General features: G+C 47.3%; 1 protein-coding gene across 2 annotated transcripts in view; it reads right to left on the reverse strand.

Annotated features, from left to right (window-relative positions):
* The window catches only part of vta1 (vesicle (multivesicular body) trafficking 1), a 48,899-nt gene that overhangs the window by 19,487 nt on the left and 8,075 nt on the right, over positions 1–21,337 (reverse strand). For both annotated transcript variants that reach the window (XM_072362099.1, XM_072362098.1), the window contains exons 3-5: positions 16,872–16,999; positions 11,200–11,275; positions 8,470–8,584 (exon numbers count right to left, since the gene is read on the reverse strand). In XM_072362099.1, coding sequence (XP_072218200.1) covers positions 8,470–8,584; positions 11,200–11,275; positions 16,872–16,999 — 319 coding nt within the window. The remainder of the gene's footprint in view (positions 1–8,469; positions 8,585–11,199; positions 11,276–16,871; positions 17,000–21,337) is intronic.

The raw sequence follows: 21,337 nt of genomic DNA on the forward strand, positions 1-21,337 counted from the left end.
GCGTTCGTTACACACGAGGTCGTCTTTGGGAGGCGTTCGTTACACACGAGGTCGTCCACGGGAGGTCGTCCCTGGGGTCGTCCCTGGGAGGCGTTCGTTACACGCGAGGTCGTCCCTGGGAGGCGTTCGTTAAACTCGAGGTCGTCTTTGGGAGGCGTTCGTTACACACGAGGTCGTCCCTGGGGTCGTACCTTTGGGAGGCGTTCGTTACACACGAGGTCGTCCCTGGGAGGCGTTCGTTACACTCGAGGTCGTCTTTGGGAGGCGTTCGTTACACACGAGGTCGTCCCTGGGGTCGTACCTTTGGGAGGCGTTCGTTACACACGAGGTCGTCTTTGGGAGGCGTTCGTTACACACGAGGTCGTCTTTGGGAGGCGTTCGTTACACTCGAGGTCGTCTTTGGGAGGCGTTCGTTACACACGAGGTCGTCTTTGGGAGGCGTTCGTTACACTCGAGGTCGTCCCTGGGAGGCGTTCGTTACACACGAGGTCGTCTTTGGGAGGCGTTCGTTACACACGAGGTCGTCTTTGGGAGGCGTTCGTTACACTCGAGGTCGTCCCTGGGAGACGTTCGTTACACACGAGGTCGTCTTTGGGAGGCGTTCGTTACACACGAGGTCGTCTTTGGGAGGCGTTCGTTACACTCGAGGTCGTCCCTGGGAGGCGTTCGTTACACACGAGGTCGTCCCTGGGAGGCGTTCGTTACACACGAGGTCGTCCCTGGGAGACGTTCGTTACACACGAGGTCGTCTTTGGGAGGCGTTCGTTACACTCGAGGTCGTCCCTGGGAGGCGTTCGTTACACTCGAGGTCGTCCCTGGGGTCGTACCTTTGGGAGGCGTTCGTTACACTCGAGGTCGTCCCTGGGAGGCGTTCGTTACACACGAGGTCGTCCCTGGGAGGCGTTCGTTACACTCGACGTCGTCTTTGGGAGGCGTTCGTTACACACGAGGTCGTCTTTGGGAGGCGTTCGTTACACTCGAGGTCGTCCCTGGGAGACGTTCGTTACACACGAGGTCGTCTTTGGGAGGCGTTCGTTACACACGAGGTCGTCTTTGGGAGGCGTTCGTTACACACGAGGTCGTCTTTGGGAGGCGTTCGTTACACTCGAGGTCGTCCCTGGGAGGCGTTCGTTACACACGAGGTCGTCTTTGGGAGGCGTTCGTTACACACGAGGTCGTCTTTGGGAGGCGTTCGTTACACACGAGGTCGTCTTTGGGAGGCGTTCGTTACACACGAGGTCGTCTTTGGGAGGCGTTCGTTACACACGAGGTCGTCCCTGGGAGGCGTTCGTTACACGCGAGGTCGTCCCCGGGAGGCGTTCGTTACACACGAGGTCGTCTTTGGGAGGCGTTCGTTACACACGAGGTCGTCTTTGGGAGGCGTTCGTTACACACGAGGTCGTCTTTGGGAGGCGTTAGTTACACACGAGGTCGTCTTTGGGAGGCGTTCGTTACACTCGAGGTCGTCCCTGGGAGGCGTTCGTTACACACGAGGTCGTCCCTGGGAGGCGTTCGTTACACGCGAGGTCGTCCCCGGGAGGCGTTCGTTACACACGAGGTCGTCTTTGGGAGGCGTTCGTTACACACGAGGTCGTCCCTGGGAGGCGTTCGTTACACACGAGGTCGTCTTTGGGAGGCGTTCGTTACACACGAGGTCGTCTTTGGGAGGCGTTAGTTACACACGAGGTCGTCCCTGGGAGGCGTTCGTTACACACGAGGTCATCTTTGGGAGGCGTTCGTTACACTCTAGGTCGTCTTTGGGAGGCGTTAGTTACACACGAGGTCGTCCCTGGGAGGCGTTCGTTACACACGAGGTCGTCCCCGGGAGGCGTTCGTTACACACGAGGTCGTCTTTGGGAGGCGTTCGTTACACTCGAGGTCGTCCCTGGGAGGCGTTCGTTACACACGAGGTCGTCCCCGGGAGGCGTTCGTTACACACGAGGTCGTCTTTGGGAGGCGTTCGTTACACACGAGGTCGTCCCTGGGAGGCGTTCGTTACACACGAGGTCGTCCCCGGGAGGCGTTCGTTACACTCGAGGTCGTCCCTGGGAGGCGTTCGTTACACACGAGGTCGTCCCCGGGAGGCGTTCGTTACACACGAGGTCGTCCCTGGGAGGCGTTCGTTACACGCGAGGTCGTCTTTGGGAGGCGTTCGTTACACACGAGGTCGTCTTTGGGAGGCGTTCGTTACACACGAGGTCGTCCCCGGGAGGCGTTCGTTACACACGAGGTCGTCTTTGGGAGGCGTTCGTTACACTCGAGGTCGTCCCTGGGAGGCGTTCGTTACACACGAGGTCGTCCCCGGGAGGCGTTCGTTACACACAAGGTCGTCCCCGGGAGGCGTTCGTTACACACGAGGTCGTCCCCGGGAGGCGTTCGTTACACACGAGGTCGTCTTTGGGAGGCGTTCGTTACACACGAGGTCGTCTTTGGGAGGCGTTCGTTACACACGAGGTCGTCTTTGGGAGGCGTTAGTTACACACGAGGTCGTCCTTGGGAGGCGTTCGTTACACTCGAGGTCGTCCCCGGGAGGCGTTCGTTACACACGAGGTCGTCTTTGGGAGGCGTTCGTTACACACGAGGTCGTCCCTGGGAGGCGTTCGTTACACGCAAGGTCGTCTTTGGGAGGCGTTCGTTACACTCGAGGTCGTCTTTGGGAGGCGTTCGTTACACTCGAGGTCGTCCCTGGGAGGCGTTCGTTACACACGAGGTCGTCCCCGGGAGGCGTTCGTTACACTCGAGGTCGTCTTTGGGAGGCGTTCGTTACACTCGAGGTCGTCTTTGGGAGGCGTTCGTTACACACGAGGTCGTCCCTGGGAGGCGTTCGTTACACACGAGGTCGTCTTTGGGAGGCGTTCGTTACACACGAGGTCGTCCCTGGGAGGCGTTCGTTACACACGAGGTCGTCTTTGGGAGGCGTTCGTTACACACGAGGTCGTCCCTGGGAGGCGTTCGTTACACACGAGGTCGTCTTTGGGAGGCGTTCGTTACACACGAGGTCGTCCCTGGGAGGCGTTCGTTACACACGAGGTCGTCTTTGGGAGGCGTTCGTTATACACGAGGTCGTCCCTGGGGTCGTACCTTTGGGAGGCCGTTGGTATTGAAACAAGTGTTTTGGGCACTTAGAGCTCAGACATCTGGATGCTTTTAGGGAAACTTTGTCTCTATGCCTTTGCTTCTCTTTGACATGCTTTAGTCAGACGGAGATATAAAATGATGGCATTCAGTCAGTAATTCATTAAGATGTGTCTGTGAAAGTTACAGGGTACAAAGAAGACATGTAGAGCCAGAGAGCAGCTCCTCGCTACGACGGGGAAACTGGTTTGATGCAGCAGCAAAACAATGGACAGAAGAACAAAGAATTTTAATCAAAATACAGAACAAAAACAGGTTGGTTCAAATGTAAAACACTGTTGTCTAGGAGCAGAAATCACCTCCAGAGGGCAGCTGGAGAGCTCCTGACCTCAGGGTCCGATGGACTCAACTGTGCTCAGAAACCAAACCAAGTGGAGCTGCTCAGAGTCCAGCAGCAGCACAGCTCCAGTGAATCATTGTCCCTCCGGCTGTAAACAAGCATTCCCCGGACGGCTCAAACCGGTATTAAACCGGCCAAATGAGACTTAATCATCTTCATGGAAATGTTTTTGACTTCCAGAGTTTGTGCAACCAGAATGTCTCAGATGGCAGGTGCTCGTGATCCTGCGTTTTCATCAGCTTCTGACCTTCAGAGTGTCTGTTGTCATGGTTTGTTCCAACTTCTGTTCACACGTCTTCTGATCTTTAAGCCGAACACTTTCACACATCACAAACTGACCAAGAACACAACCTCTCAACCCTCAGGCTTCATAATGCGGGGACAAAATCTGTCAGAATCTCTCACAGCGAGGCCGCCGTCTGTGATTAAAAAGGTGAAAAGGCCTTGATCAGTTGGACCTGACCTCATGGATGGTTCTTTCTTTGAGTTAGGAGCTAAAAAACACCCTAAAAAAGGAGTTCTGGGAGCTGAAAATAAGAGGTGACTTCCTCCAAAAGTTAGAACCAAAGGTTCCTGCAGTCTAAAAGTAGCTCATTGCCTCACCAGCACTGATCCAAGGTGCCTTAATTCAATTACGGTTGTTTACTGTAACATGAGAGCTGACAGAGCGCGTTTCCCTAATGAAACACATGCTGTCCCATAAACCACACCTCAGCCCCACAGGATAGGGAACACAGTGTGTCCTGGTGTGGATACAGAGAGGTAGAGTGTGAACACAACCTAATGAAAGCCTAAATATTCCAGCTGGAATCTAACATGGTGTCAAACGCAGCCCATGTCTGCACCTTTAATCTGTCCAAACATCTCTGGCTGCACAGACATGTTTTCTTTGTGTTAGTGCGCTGCCGGGAGAGGCAAAGCGTGTCCGTCACGCCCGCCGCAGGCTGTCGCTTTTCACACCTTTTACACTCTGGACTGAGGCACAACTTTTATGTGTCTCACAGTTGCTGTGAGGATTACTACGGTGGCTCGAAGGTGCCAAAATTACCAGGAGACAGTCAGGACAGTGCTGCAGATCAAACCCAGTGCTTTCCATGGTTGAACAGTGCTGGGACGTCCCTGGAAAAGATGTGGCCTTGAAGGCAGCATATGTTGCTGTAAAATCTCAGTGAGCTTTTCTGCATTAATGCTGCCGTCACAGAAGTGGAAATGAGCTTTGCCCCCTGATCCAACCCCATACCATCACAGAGCCTGGCTGCAGGGACTGGCTGCTGACAGCAGGCTGGATGCTGCTTTTGCTCTTTGCTCCATTTCTTCCAACAAAGATGTGGAATACTGATGGGTCTGACCACAGCACACGTTTCCACCGTGTGACGGTCCATCCCAGACGCCTCCGAGCCCAGAGAAGTGGACGAGGTTAACATCAGGCTTCTTCTCTGCACAGTAAAGCTTGTGAATGGAACTCTGTATTGTGGTGCTGGACAAAGGTTTCCACAGTAATCCCTTGTCCATGTGCTTCTATCAGCTGCTGATGAATGACGGTTCTTGATGCAGCGTCTGAGGGGTCAGAGGTCACGGGGTCCAGCTTAGGCTTGCTCCCTCGTCCTTTACACTGAAACTCCTCCAGATTCCTTCAATGCTTTAATGATTTTCTGCTCTGTAGAGGCAGAAATATGCAGATCCCTTCCAGTCTTTCTCTGAGGAACTTTGTTTTAAACACAAACTGGAGCTCCTTTGAACATCTTTGCTGCTCAGCCTGTCATGGAGGCTGCTTCAGGACCAGATCAGGGTCACAATCAGCTGTTTTTCTTTTTCTACTTCATTACTTGACCTAAATTGTCTCGTTAACTTTTTTTTGGTCAATATGTTGTAACCTGAAATATCAGAATAGATATAAACGAACAAATTAAAATGAACTTGATGAGAAAAAACATGAAATATGAGTCGATTTGACTGAAATGGAAGAATCCCTCCATGTTATTTTCCCTTTAATTTCCCACCCAGCGCCAACACTTTTTCATCTGTACAACCCGGAGCTGCTGCTTTATCTGCTCCGAGGCACCATTTCTCATCTAAAACCAATTTCTAACTGAATTCCCCTCAGTGGGATTTACACACCGGGCAGTTTAATCATGTCCTCATGAATTGTAATCGCTGTGGCAGAATTCATTCTGAATGCCCCGTCACCTGATGTGCTTTGGATAAAGAAAACATTTCTGCTGAAAGCAGGAGAGGATTTAAAGCTCCTGAACGTGGCAGCAATCTGCAGAATGTGTCTGCAGCGCCTTCATTTCATTTCCAAGCCTCCTTTCCTTTCCTTCACCTCCGTGGAAAGGTAAAAAGGGTAAAACATCAGGAACTGTGGATTCAAGATTCAGAGGCAGATCCATGATGGTGTTCATCGGAAACCGGCTCTTCTGGTGCATTCGACACACACCAAGTTCAGCAGAACATGGTTATTCCAAACCTTTTATGGTTCTCCTAAACCCGTTATGGTTATACCAAACCTTTTATGGTTATACCAAACCTTTTATGGTTATACCAAACCCGTTATGGTTATACCAAACCTTTTATGGTTACACTAAACCCGTTATGGTTAAACCGAACCTTTTATGGTTATACCAAACCCGTTATGGTTATACCAAACCTTTTATGGTTATACCAAACCCGTTATGGTTATACCAAACCTTTTATGGTTACACTAAACCCGTTATGGTTAAACCGAACCTTTTATGGTTATACCAAACCCGTTATGGTTATACCAAACCCGTTATGGTTATACTAAACCCGTTATGGTTATACCAAACTTTTATGGTTATACCAAACCTGTTATGGTTATACCAAACCTTTTATGGTTATACCAAACCAGTTATGGTTATACCAAACCTGTTATGGTTATACCAAACCTGTTATGGTTATACCAAACCTGTTATGGTTATACCAAACTTTTATGGTTATACCAAACCAGGTATGGTTATACCAAACCTTTTATGGTTATACCGAACCTTTTATGGTTATACCGAACCTGTTATGGTTATACCGAACCCGTTATGGTTATACCAAACTTTTATGGTTATACCAAACCTACAGTCTGTTGAAGACTCTTTGGTGAATGCAAGTTCTGCCTCCAGGTGGTCCGTTTGGGTCCAAACGTCTCGGCTTCAGCCATGGATTCCAACATCGGTACCTGGGAAAAGTGCTAAAAAGCACTTTCTAAGTCTATCCGACCACTCAAATGTTGGGTTCAGCACCCGGGAGTCGAACCGGCAACCTTCTGGCTGGCAGGTGGCTGCTCTTCCTCCTGAGCTTCAGCTCTCCTGCCTGGGGGGGTCCTGCCCCCTCTTTCCTGTCCTCTCAACCCCATTGATCGATCTAATTGGACTGTGTGTGTAAAGTGCCTTGATGTGACTTTTACTGTAAATTGGTGCTTTTTAAATGAAACTGAACTGAATCTCATGTAAATCCAAAGCTTTCTTTATTAGATCCTCCTCCTGAACAGCGACTGTTTTTTCCCATCAGCCCTCCTCCAAACCGCAGCGGTCGATCTGAATGAAAGGAGGCAGCAAAGCTCCCTGACTGAGCCTGCGCTGGGATATCAGAGCCGAAATCTACAGAAACGGCCCTGAAAAGGACGAAAATGCAGCAGGACACACGCCCACACATGCTGGGTGCATGATATCAGCGGCGTGCGCCGTCACTGGGACTCGGCGGTGATGATGTCAGCAGAACCCCATCAGTGTGTGTTGGCGTGGAAGAAAAGCGTGTTTTCTGTCGGTTAGCGTGCAGCTGAGTGATGTCATGGGTGGGCCGCTGATGTTCGGGTCAAACACATGTATGTGTGGGTGGGGCTGAGCAGATGGCCTTTATTTCAGAGAGGAATTCATCAACACGGGTTCGCTGACACGAGAAGCACGTTCAGAGCTTCCCTGCAGGGACCGAAGCGCGTGGAAGTCCGGCGGCGCTCAGGTCAAAGCAAACGTCTGCTGGAGCTCCCCACGGGAACCCCAAAATGAGTCCAGATGCTGCAGGGTCCCACGGGCCTCGGCTCAAACCCGAGCTGTGGCTGAAGTCATTAGAGTCTGGATTATCAGGATGATCACATCCCAGAAGGCTCCAGCTCCTCGGATTCTTGGACCACGTTGTGTTACTGTCAGAACTAATGAGGGACTCTGAGGGCTGTTTGGGCCTCATTTCCTAAGCTGTGTGCTGCCGGCCGGCTGAAAACATACATGCTGTGAGGGCCGTCTGGGTAAACTGTGGATGGGAAACTGTCTTCAGACGGGTGATGTCATCACACACCCGTCCACATTCTCCTGGCCAGGCCAGGTGCAACATGTAACCCGCCTCAGCTGCTGTGTTTCACACTCCTTTGGTCACACATCTCAGAATCAGCGAGTTTCAGGGCTGAAACATGGAGTAAAACAAAGCTCTGCCTTCCTGCTCAGCATCTGCTTTACCGCAGGTCTTTACCCTCGGTAAACGGTCTCTGCATTGGAGCTTTAGGTTCTTTCCTTCAGAACACGATGAACTTTAAAGGACCGCTAAAGGCCGGTTTGTTGCCTCGCCGAGTCAGACGGCCTCAGCAGGACTGGGTGGCGTTCTCCCGTTCTTTCTTTCTGCTAAAGGTTATGTTTTATGGAGCAGAACTGGCATCAGAGCCCAGGGATTTCCAAAGGTCAGGTCCTCACAGCTGATCTGTGTTCTGGTGGAGATATAAACACCTGGTTCCAGCACAGGCTCCGGCCGTGAAAACACGCTTAAAAGGATCATTTCTTTCTCCTATACCTAAGAACTAACCGTAAGAATTCGTGACTAATCTCCTCTAATCTCCCAAAGGTTACACTTTGAATCGCGGGTCTTTCCTGAACATTCCTGGGCCTGATAACAGCAACAATACGGAGCCCAGATGTAAACACACACACAGATTAAACCAACAGAGGAAGCTGCTCTTTAAGGAGCGAGCACTGGGGAAAACAGCATATCAGACGGCCCACCTGCTTCCCCGTCCTCGTCCATGCCCATGGGCCCGGACTGAGGGGTCTCCCCGCTCTTCAGACAGTTGTGGATGTAGGTGGCCTTCCAGCGGGCGTACTTCCTGTGCTGGATGTTCTGGTTGAGAGGGAATGAAAGGGAAGAGACAGGGTTAGATGCAGCCGGTTGATCATAAGGTCCCTGGTTTGGTTTCCAGGTGTTTTATTCACCTCAGAAGCTGAGAATAACATCCTGAACACTAGTTTTCCACTCAACAAGTCGGGAAACCAGCTGCTCAGGAGCAGCAGATAGAAGGAGAAATGTAGCATCGTGCATCACAGAAACAGGTTAAAAACAGACTGAAAGAGCTAATTAAATGAGTGAGAACAGAGTGGGTGTAAAGAGGGGCTGAAATGATGTAATAACCCCTTTAAAAAGGTCCATTTCTGGCCTCTCAGGCCGGCTGTTCCTGCTCCAGTCTGCACAGCAGCTCAGCAGCCATTCATGTCACAGTGTCACATTAATAAAAGATTAAAAACCGAACTGTAGTCTGCAGAGAGTCTTCTAGCTTTGATCTGACATCACATGTCAGAACTCTGTGAGAACAGGAAGTAAACCTGCAACAACACACCTCCTGGAGCCTCTGATCGGTCTTGCCTTTGACTTCCAACACTCTTCTTTGGCCACTCTGTGATCGATCCAGTTCAAAGTCAGCGTCTTGCTGCGACTGGTATAATTAACGACTTGTTGTCCCAGATGCAGCAAACAGGGTCCAAACCATGACGCTGGGATCCTCTGGGACCTTACAGACCATCAGACAGCTTCTCCTGGGCAGCTGGACTGAACTCTGAGGTCTTCGGAAGTCTTTCTTGGTGGAGACAAACATGTGAAGAGCAGCAGAGCTGCTGGGGAGTTCGATGGTTGATGCCAGCGTCACTTCTTCAGAGAGCAGGGAGGCTTTGAGCCAAATGTTGACCCATTACAGTTAAAACACGAGGCTTCAGAGGGCTGTATCTAACCCTACCCCTAACCCATTACAGTTAAAACACGAGGCTTCAGAGGACTGGATCTAACCCTAACCCTAACCCATTACAGTTAAAACACGAGGCTTCAGAGGACTGGATCTAACCCTAACCCTAACCCATTACAGTTAAAACACGAGGCTTCAGAGGACTGGATCTAACCCTACCCCTAACCCATTACAGTTAAAACACGAGGCTTCAGAGGGCTGGATCTAACCCTAACCCTAACCCATTACAGTTAAAACACGAGGCTTCAGAGGACTGGATCTAACCCTAACCCTAACCCATTACAGTTAAAACACGAGGCTTCAGAGGACTGGATCTAACCCTAACCCTAACCCATTACAGTTAAAACACGAGGCTTCAGAGGACTGTATCTAACCCTAACCCTAACCCATTACAGTTAAAACACGAGGCTTCAGAGGGCTGTATCTAACCCTAACCCTAACCCATTACAGTTAAAACACGAGGCTTCAGAGGACTGGATCTAACCCTAACCCTAACCCATTACAGTTAAAACACGAGGCTTCAGAGGACTGGATCTAACCCTAACCCTAACCCATTACAGTTAAAACACGAGGCTTCAGAGGGCTGGATCTAACCCTAACCCTATCCCTAACCCTAACTACATGAACCTGTCTGATCAATCATCTCCTCACACAGCCGCCGATTTCATCCCATTGATCATTTTAACCTTCAAATCAGCGGCCAGCCTCATTGGTTCACATACTTTTCCCGCTCAGAGCTGTGCAGCACAGCCTCGTGCATTCAGAGAAAGTTTTAGGGCTTCACAAACGTGGGAAAGATATCAGATCCCAGCCGGTTCACACCTGCGTTTCTTTCCTTTGGCTCTTCTCTGTGTTGGTTTAGCAGGCAAAGAGAGCCAAGATGATAAGAGTGGCGAAAGAACTCTGCGTCGACCAGATAAGTGGCGAGTTTCAGGCAGCAGAAACAATGGGGATCAGAGGGGCTGCGTTCGGCTGGGCTCGGCCCATCGAAAGGCTGGCGTCGGCCATTTCCAGCCGGGGAAACAAACTATGACTAGAAGGAAACCTTTTGTGTGAGCAGCATGAAAAATGTGGGAAAACACTGGTTTCAGTCCTTTCCAGCTCTGGCAGATGAATTATTAATGTCAGCTGCTCTCTGACAGCAGCCTCTGCACCAAATGCTGCTTCATGCCATCAAAACACCAACTGAACACACCTCCTGCTTCCTTTACTGCTCCTTTGACCCAACATTGTGTTTCCAGATGATCTCAGGGGCCGGTGAGGTCGTTCTGAATGCTGCTCCAAAGACGGTTCTTATCTGGAACCAGACTTTCAACCACTTCTCAGCAGAGGAAACAGTTTCCGGTGCAGGAACCACTTAGACCCACTCACCATTGCATGGTTTATAATAACCGTCGGACATATTTGTCCATAATTTCCCTCCAAACTCACGGGTTTGAGCAAAGTTCTGCTGCACGGCAGGAGTTTGGTACCGGCTCGCTGCTCCAATCATTGGGAGGATGATTGCAAATGTTCGAGGGAAACATCCTGAATACAGAAAGCTATTAACATCAAACAGCTGAGATAATGTCCCCTCACAGCGCCAACGGCTGCCATTAAACAGCTTTTATGCATAAAATCGTCTGGTTTTACTTCCTTTTTGAATAGTTTGATCAGATAAAGCAGAATGAAGCCGTTTTGTGCTGTTTTTCATGGCAGGAATGAGCTTTATTCTGCAGCTTACCTCCTCTGAAAGCTCCCCAAACACAGACAGGACATCCAACAGCAGACTGGCTGTGTAGAAAGACTTGATCATGTTCCTGCAGGAGTGATGGAGGCAGGAAGGAAGGACAGAAACGCAGGTATTAGTTCAGAAAACACAATGTGATACAACTGCTGCTGCAGCTAAAACACTGAAAAGAAACTTCAGTTCCTCATAGGTTTGTTGTTCAAACAAAAGCATCTGATGCATGTCAGAAACTTTAATCTGTTTCAGTTCGAATGTTGGGAACAAAACAACCAAAAAACAGCTGATTTTGGTTCAATAAGAGGGAAAAAACTGCGTTTTTATCACAGGGAGAGCAGGTGGTGTTATACTGCAACACAGGATGAGTCTCTGCCTCAGCTGGAGCAGTTTCAGCATCTCTGGACCTGGTTCTGAACCTCCGGGTCGGGATGAGTCTCTGCCTCAGCTGGAGCAGCTTAAGCATCTCTGGACCTGGTTCTCAGTGATGGTGAGTTGGATCAGAGATGGACAGACGGATCGGGGCTTCGTCCACCATCCAAGTGGAGGAGCTCCACCATCCAGGGGGAGGAGCTCCACCATCCAGGGAGAGGAGCTCCATCATCAGGAGGAGGAGCTCCAACATCCAGGGGGAGGAGCTCCATAATCAAGAGGAGGAGCTCCATCATCAGGAGGAGGAGCTCCATCATCAGGAGGAGGAGCTCCAACATCCAGGGGGAGGAGCTCCAACATCCAGGGGGAGGAGCTCCACCATCCTAAGGGAGGAGCTCCAACATCCAGGGGGAGGAGCTCCACCATCCTAAGGGAGGAGCTCCACCATCCAGGGGGAGGAGCTCCATAATCAAGAGGAGGAGCTCCATCATCAGGAGGAGGAGCTCCAACATCCAGGGGGAGGAGCTCCAACATCCTAAGGGAGGAGCTCCAACATCCAGGGGGAGGGGCTCCACCATTTGGCGGAGGAGCTCCAGCATCCGAGGGAAGGGGCTCCACCATCTGGAGGGAGGAGCTCCACCATCCAGGGGGAGGAGCTCCATCATCAGGAGGAGGAGCTCCAACATCCAGGGGGGGGAGCTCCACCATCCAGGGGGAGGAGCTCCATAATCAAGAGAAGGAGCTCCAACATCCAGGGGGAGGGGCTCCACCATCCTAAGGGAGGAGCTCCAACATCCTAAGGGAGGAGCTCCAACATCCGAGGGGAGGAGCTCCAACATCTGGGGGGAGGAGCTCCATAATCAGGAGGAGGAGCTCCACCATCCTAAGGGAGGAGCTCCACCATCTGGGGGGAGCTCGGAGTAGAGCCGCTGCTCCTCCACACAGAAAGGAGTCAGCTGAGGTGGTTCCTCTGGTCAGGATGCCTCCTGGGAGGAGGCCCGGGTCAGAACCAGAACGCATTGCAGGGATTATATATCCCATTAAATCTGGGAACACCTCGGGACCCCCAGGAGGAGATGGAGAGGGATGTCTGGGTTTAACTCGTCCTGCTGGTTCTGACCTCAGACCAGAGGAAGATGATGGATGGACATCAAAGTTTTGAAAGAGCTCATCTCCACCTCGATGAGAACGTCCCACACGGACACCTTCATGCTCCAGAATCAGGTCTTTATGGTGCCTTTCATTTGGCACAGCGGACCTCTGAAAAGGAGCTCTGGTGTGAGCAGGAGATTTACAGGCTGCTGCTGAACAGCTTTTCCTTTCTGGTGAACACAAACCCTGACCTGAGTGCAGGGCCTGAGGGCCTGAGCTGTACAGGTAACACCACCTGCTGTTAACACCTTGATACCAATCACCAGAGGGCAGGCAGCAGCTCAGGAGGAGCCCTGCTTCAGCCGGGAGGAGCTCCTCTAGCAGGAGTCCTAAAGCTGTTTCAGTGGAGACTGACCCATCTACTGTCATGTGTTCTGGCAGCTGAAGTGTCACCACCAGGAGCTCTGGGCTCTTCAGAGGCGTAAAGCTGGATTTAATGCTCTCATTGCATGCCATCAAAGGGGGGTTCAGGCTGCATGTGACACATGAGATGAGAAACACTGAGTGGAGCCGGTGACTTCAGGCTGAGACCCTCCTCTCTGCAGCAGTGGCTGCAGACTGCGAAAATCCATCTCAAACACAACAAAAATAAGATTTTTTTGGATCAAAACCTGGTTTAGGTGACATTAGAACACCTGATAAACCAGATAAATAACCTGTAATTGTAGAAAATACATTTCTAAAACCTGGAAAATGAGGATTCTCAGAAAAACTGGTTCCTTTAAAGATTAAAATCCATCACAAACACAACAAAAACACAACAAAAATAAGGTTTTTTGGATCTGAAACACCTGATAAACCAGATAAATAACCTGTAATTGTAGAAAATACATTTCTAACACCTGGAAAATGAGGATTCTCAGAAAAACTGGTTCCTTTAAAGATTAAAATTCATCACAAACACAACAAAAATAAGGTTTTTTGGATCTGAAACACCTGATAAACCAGATAAATAACCTGTAATTGTAGAAAATACATTTCTAACACCTGGAAAATGAGGATTCTCAGAAAAACTGGTTCCTTTAAAGATTAAAATCCATCACAAACACAACAAAAATAAGGTTTTTTGGATCTGAAACACCTGATAAACCAGATAAATAACCTGTAATTGTAGAAAATACATATCTAACACCTGGAAAATGAGGATTCTCAGAAAAACTGGTTCCTTTAAAGATTAAAATCCATCACAAACACAACAAAAATAAGGTTTTTTGGATCTGAAACACCTGATAAACCAGATAAATAACCTGTAATTGTAGAAAATACATTTCTAACACCTGGAAAATGAGGATTCTCAGAAAAACTGGTTCCTTTAAAGATTAAAATCCATCACAAACACAACAAAAATAAGGTTTTTTGGATCTGAAACACCTGATAAACCAGATAAATAACCTGTAATTGTAGAAAATACATTTCTAACACCTGGAAAATGAGGATTCTCAGAAAAACTGGTTCCTTTAAAGATTAAAATTCATCACAAACACAACAAAAATAAGGTTTTTTGGATCTGAAACACCTGATAAACCAGATAAATAACCTGTAATTGTAGAAAATACATTTCTAACACCTGGAAAATGAGGATTCTCAGAAAAACTGGTTCCTTTAAAGATTAAAATCCATCACAAACACAACAAAAATAAGGTTTTTTGGATCTGAAACACCTGATAAACCAGATAAATAACCTGTAATTGTAGAAAATACATATCTAACACCTGGAAAATGAGGATTCTCAGAAAAACTGGTTCCTTTAAAGATTAAAATCCATCACAAACACAACAAAAATAAGGTTTTTTGGATCTGAAACACCTGATAAACCAGATAAATAACCTGTAATTGTAGAAAATACATTTCTAACACCTGGAAAATGAGGATTCTCAGAAAAACTGGTTCCTTTAAAGATTAAAATCCATCACAAACACAACAAAAATAAGGTTTTTTGGATCTGAAACACCTGATAAACCAGATAAATAACCTGTAATTGTAGAAAATACATTTCTAACACCTGGAAAATGAGGATTCTCAGAAAAACTGGTTCCTTTAAAGATTAAAATCCATCATGTGGGATTAATTCCGCTGCTGAAACCTAAGCCTAAAGGCAGCACTGATATCCTGCTCTGAAACACGTCTTATCACACTTTAAATACCTATTTATGGCTTATTTAGTAATGCAGAAAAAGAAAAAAACAGTCTCCGTCCTCACTCTGACGGCAGCCTGCAGCTCCTGCACCAAATGCTGCTTTATGTCAGAAAACCGGAGTCAAAGGAGAGTTTCCTTCGCCGTGCACTTTCTGCACGACTCTTTCACACCATCCAAGTGTTTCTGACTCTGGTTCTGGGACCGTTCTGGGAGAAGCCCAACAGGTGCCTGACATGCAGGTGAAGGCACCTTTCATCCCCGTCTGTCAGCTCTGGTCCTGGTGCTTGCTTTGGGTCACAGAGGATCCCTTTCATGCCCTCTCAGCCGTCAGCCACAGCCTCTGATGTGTGGCTGTAAACGGTCTCATCACCAGGCTGAGATCCACCTGACAGCAGGTTCTGAGAGGGTTTGACACAAGAAGGTAAAACCACCAGTCTGAGAGAGGCTGGACTGGTCATAACTTCCAGAGCTGCGTCTTGATTAAGAGTTTTTGTCTAATTCTTCTTTTTATCATTAAAAACAGGTTATGAAACACCACCAGCTGCAGGTCGATGTGTTAACATCCTTCAGCCTGAACATGTGGTCACACGTTAAGGGGCTTTGCGTGACTCATCGCCGGTTGCTAAGAGACACACGAGCTGAAAGGATGTGAGACAATTGCTTTGAATTGTAGGTGGAATATCATGCTAATGCTAATGCTATTGCTAATGCTAATGCTAATGCGATATGTTGGGGGATAAGACTGAAGAAGTGATTTAAAGGTAAAAATCGGGGCAAACTTTTGGGTTTAAATTTAAAAGCAAGACGTAGATGAGATGCATCAGATGTGTAAAAACCAGCCTCACAAAAATGAAAATACTTTGAATAATATAAGTAATATAATGAGTATTTCAGCCGCTGTCTGTACCGTAGCTCAGAGCCGGCTGTTAGCTGCAGATCTGCTGCTCTGCAGAACACAAACGTGACCCGATCCTGCTGGAAAGAGCCTCTGAACTCTTATTTACCCTGTAAACAACTCCTCAGAAGCTGTCACAGGTCCAGGAACTGACAGGAGGAGGAAGCCAACTCTCCCGCTGTTTGATCCGGTTCTTCTAACAGAAAAAGAAAACTTTCTGACTCGTGTTTGAACTCAGACTCACGTTGTTTCTGAGCTCTGGGTTTATTCAGTGAAGCACGGCGGTGGCAGCATCATGTTGGGTTTCTCATCATGTGAAAAGACTTAAAGTTCACAGCAGAACCGCTCCAGCAGTTCTGGAGGAACCCAAATCCAACGGTTACTCATGCATCCTCATTTTCACTCCTCTTTTTTGTCTAATTCTTCTTTTTATCATTAAAAACAGGTCATGAAACACCACCAGCTGCAGGTCGATGTGTTAACATCCTTCAGCCTGAACATGTGGTCACACGTTAAGGGGCTTCGCGTGACTCATCGCCGGTTGCTAAGAGACACACGAGCTGAAAGGATGCGAGACAGAGCCCTGCTGTGCGAGATGTGGCAGAACGCTGCGATGGTAAAAAGCAGCCAGATGTGGAAGCAGCAAAGGCAGAGATAACTGAAGAGGAGTTCTCTTCTCTGAACTACAGGCAGCTTCCAGCAGCACCAAACAACCCACTACTCCCTTTAAAAGGTCACTCAGGAGGGAGTTATTCTCTGCTCCTAAACACCTCCCTCACTATCCCGGCTTTTTCTTCTTCTGCTGAATGACATCATCATGCAGCACAGCGTCTGACGCCTCAAACTGAGCTTCCTCCCTGCCATCCTGGACCAATCAGAGCAGACTGGCCTCTTCCGTCTGAGACAGATGAGGATCAGCAGAGTGAAACATGAAAAAAACGGGTCGTTTGCACAGAAAACCACCGAAGAAGACCTGAAACTTTCAGCAAAACGATGACAGAAATAAGCCTGTTGGTCGGGATCAGAAAAGAGATGCTCAGAGGACAAAATTCATCTGTTTTCAGCTTTGGACACTGAAATTTGAGCCTCTACAGCGAATGCGAGTGTTTTCCTCACTTGTGGAATCGTCCGCTTCTGTCCTCGTTGTCGGCGTAGAGGAACATTTTTAAGGCGTAGTTTTCGATGTGGGCGTTCCCGACCACCTCCTGAGTGATGGACTCGCTCTCACTGAGCTCCTTCTTCATCTGCAAGACAAAAAGCAAACACACGATGAGCAAAACAGCAGAGAAGCAGCTGTGAACTCAGGGCTAAAGACTAGTTTTATCCCCCATTGTTGAACAAGCTCAAAATGTGAATTACAAAACTTTAATACGAGGGTTAACTGGAGATTATCCAGCTTCAGAGGAACGACGCAGTTAGAAACACCAAAGAAGAAGAAGGCATGTCATTTAGCTCTGCTTTGAATTGTAGGTGGAATATCATGCTAACGCTATTGCTAATGCTAATGCGATATGTTGGGGGAGAAGACTGAAGAAGTGATTTAAAGGTAAAATCCGGGGCAAACTTTTGGGTTTAAATTTAAAAGCAAGACGTAGATGAGCTGCATCAGATGTGTAAAAACCAGCCTCACAAAAATGTAAATACTTTGAAAAATATAAGTAAGTTAGAAACTCTAAAGAAGAAGAAGGCATGTAATTTCGCTCTGCTTTGAATTGTAGGTGGAATATCATGCTAATGCTATTGCTAATGCTATTGCTAATACTATTGCTAATGCTAATGCTAATGCTAATGTTAATGCTACATGTTGGGGGATAAGACTGAAGAAGTGGAACGTAAAAGCAGGACAGCAGAGAACGAAAAAAAACACGGAAAACACACCTTTAAAGTGCCGATTCACCTTCAGTCTGTTGCGATTTGATTCAATATCGATTCAAATAATTCAGCTTGACTCGGTTGTTTTTCTCTCATTGACACAGATTCGATTTGTTTTACTCGAGTTTCTGCTCAGATGTTGATTCAAACTAATCATCTGTGCTTTCTGAATAAATAAATAAATGGTTAAATAATTAAATAAATGACTAAATAAATAAATGACTGAATAAATAAATGGTTAAATAAATAAATAAATGAATGAATAAATAAATAAACGGTTAAATAAATAAATGGTTAAATGAATAAATAAATAAATGACTAATTGAATAAATAAATGACTGAATAAATAAAAAAATGGTTAAATAAATAAATGACTAACTACATAAATAAATAAATGATTGAATAAAAAATGGTTAAATAAATAAATGACTAAATAAATAAATAAATGGTTAAATAAATAAATGGTTAAATAAATAAATAAATGACTAAATAAATAAATGACTGAATAAATAAATGGTTAAATAAATAAATGACTAAATAAATGGTTAAATAAATAAATGACTAAATAAATAAAGAAATGACTGAATAAATAAATAAATGGTTAAATAAATAAATAAATGATTGAATAAATAAATGGTGAAATAAATCCATGCATTTCAGTTTGGAGTGTGAGCTCTTTTCACAGAGCAGAGGTGGAATGAAGTAAAACTGGCTGCTGTGAACAGAGCTGTAAAGTCAAGGCTGCAAAGGGAGCTGTTGTACTGCATCTTCAGGTATTCTGAAAAGAATAAAAAGTTAAAGTGGCTTAAAGACGGCGTCTGACCACAGAGGAAGTTCCACAGCATTAGATAAATATTAGTCAATCGATCAATCGATTTCCCTCGTGTTTACTGGCTGTGGTCCAATCAAACTGTGCCATGCAGACAGATATTTCATTTAGACCTCAGTAAACTGTGAAATCTTATGAAACAAGAGCATAATGTGCCTTTAAGAATGGTTGGATTAGTAAGTAGCATTAAATGATGAATGAAAAGCAGACCAAGATCCCAGCGATTGATGATTTTTAAAGCTTCCTTCTTCCTTCCTGATGACCTGACAGACGAGGAAACGATGTGCAGCAGGTTAACAGCAGGGAGGCCCGTAAAAGAAGGACCTCAGCCACTCTTAATTTAAGGATTTCATGCATAAAAAAGCTCAGAGATGGACTGAAGAAGTGGGCTTTGAGAGTAAATCCTGTGTGGATCAGCATCTGACTGATAGCTGCGAGAGACTTTCCATGTGAAACCACTTTCTGAACAAATGATTTTCCAGTGAGAGCGAAGCCTCGGAGAGTTGAGCCAGCTTTGACTGTGGAAAAATAGAATTAATGAGTCCAGTGTGCATCGGACACATGAGCCGGGTCATCAGGGAAAGAGCTGCTGTGGTTAGCGTGCTGACTCACTCGCTCTGTAATGAGTCACAGCGACTGGCAGCAGTTCAGAAAGGAATGGAGTGTAGAAAGCAAACCTCAGGGTGTCCCCGAGAATCAGAGCGCCGTGCTGGAATAATAAAACTTAGAGGACCAGCGACTCCCTGCCAGACGTGTTTCAGCTCCATCACACAGCCGGCTCTGCTTGTGTGGCGCAGCGTCGGGTCGCTTTGTTGAGTTTAACCCGTGGAGTTTAACCCGTGGAGTTTAAGCCGTTGACTTTAACCCGTGGAGTTTAACCCGTTGAGTTTAACCCGTTGAGTTTAACCCGTTGAGTTTAACCCGTTGAGTTTAACCCGTGGAGTTTAACCCGTTGAGTTTAACCCGTGGAGTTTAACCCGTTGACTTTAACCCGTGGAGTTTAACCCGTGGAGTTTAACCCGTCGAGTTTAACCCGTGGAGTTTAACCCGTCGAGTTTAACCCGTCGAGTTTAACCCGTCGAGTTTAACCCGTTTAGTTTAACCCGTTGACTTTAACCCGTGGGGTTTAACCCGTCGAGTTTAACCCATCGAGTTTAACCCGTCGAGTTTAACCCGTCAAGTTTAACCCGTGGAGTTTAACCCGTTTAGTTTAACCCGTTGACTTTAACCCGTGGAGTTTAACCCGTTGACTTTAACCCGTGGAGTTTAACCCGTTGAGTTTAACCCGTTGGGTTTAACCCGTGGAGTTTAACTCGTTGACTTTAACCCGTTGACTTTAACCCGTCGGGTTTAACCCGTTGAGCTTAACCCGTGGAGTTTAACCCGTTTAGTTTAACCCGTTGACTTTAACCCGTGGAGTTTAACCCGTTGACTTTAACCCGTGGAGTTTAACCCGTTGAGTTTAACCCGTTGGGTTTAACCCGTGGAGTTTAACTCGTTGACTTTAACCCGTTGACTTTAACCCGTCGGGTTTAACCCGTTGAGCTTAACCCGTGGAGTTTAACCCGTTTAGTTTAACCCGTGGAGTTTAACCCGTTTAGTTTAACCCGTTGACTTTAACCCGTGGAGTTTAACCCGTTGAGTTTAACCCGTTGGGTTTAACCCGTTGGGTTTAACCCATTGAGCTTAACCCGTTGAGTTTAACCCGTTGAGTTTAACCCGTTGAGTTTAACTTGTTGACTTTAACCAGTTGACTTTAACCCGTCGGGTTTAACCCGTTGAGCTTAACCCGTGGAGTTTAACCCGTCGAGCTTAACTCGTTGACTTTAACCCGTTGACTTTAACCCGTCGGGTTTAACCCGTTGAGCTTAACCCGTGGAGTTTAACCCGTCGAGCTTAACCCGTCGGGTTTAACCCGTCGAGTTTAACCCGTCGACTTTAACCCGTTGACTTTAACCCGTTGAGCTTAACCCGTTGAGTTTAACCCGTTGACTTTAACCCGTTGAGCTTAACCCGTTGGGTTTAACCCGTTGACTTTAACCCGTCGAGTTTAACCCGTCGAGTTTAACCCATTGACTTTAACCCGTGGAGTTTAACCCGTTGAGCTTAAGCCGTTGAGCTTAACCCGTGGAGTTTAACCCGTGGAGTTTAACCCGTTGAGTTTAACCCGTCGAGTTTAACCCGTCGAGTTTAACCCGTTGAGCTTAAGCCGTTGAGCTTAACCCGTGGAGTTTAACCCATGGAGTTTAACCCGTTGAGCTTAACCCGTTGAGCTTAACCCGTTGAGTTTAACCCGTCGGGTTTAACCCGTGGAGCTTAACCCGTTCCACCTCTAACCAGCTTGGTGTTTAGAGGTGGGTTAAACCTCTTAGGCGAGGCCAACGTTTCACGGACAGGCGGTGATTAAACCTGCTCCTTCCAAGCTGATTATTTTCTGCTTTCATTTCGGAAAAGGCTGTTTCAACATCATCAGATTCTCTGATCATTTGGCTCGTCCAGGCTTCAGCTGGCTACTGAAACGCTGCCGGATGGGAGGAAACGTTTTTTTTAGGAGGTTTAGTCTCTGAATTCATGCATTTACGCAGCACATGATGTGGATCATTTCTGTCATACCTAAGCCCCAGAAGCTGGCTTTGAAGCCTTTGTTTTCAGCTTGTTTTTGTGCTGCAGGCTGCGATATGCGGGTGACCAGTAGGGGCAGCGTAGGGTCAGCCTGGGCTGGATCTGGGGTCACAGGGTCAGCACAGAGATGAGAAACCATCTTGGAAACATCAGCGATGAAAACGCTGAAGGAGCAGATGGCGCCCGTGGCGTGTTTTTGTGCAGAACAGGAAAGCATGTGATTAATTACGCCCTCCATGTTGCTTCTGAATAAGAAGAA

This window comes from Leuresthes tenuis, unplaced genomic scaffold, assembly GCF_036924035.1.
Source record: "Leuresthes tenuis unplaced genomic scaffold, fLeuTen1.0.hap1 SCAF_13, whole genome shotgun sequence".
Lineage (NCBI taxonomy): Eukaryota > Metazoa > Chordata > Actinopteri > Atheriniformes > Atherinopsidae > Leuresthes > Leuresthes tenuis.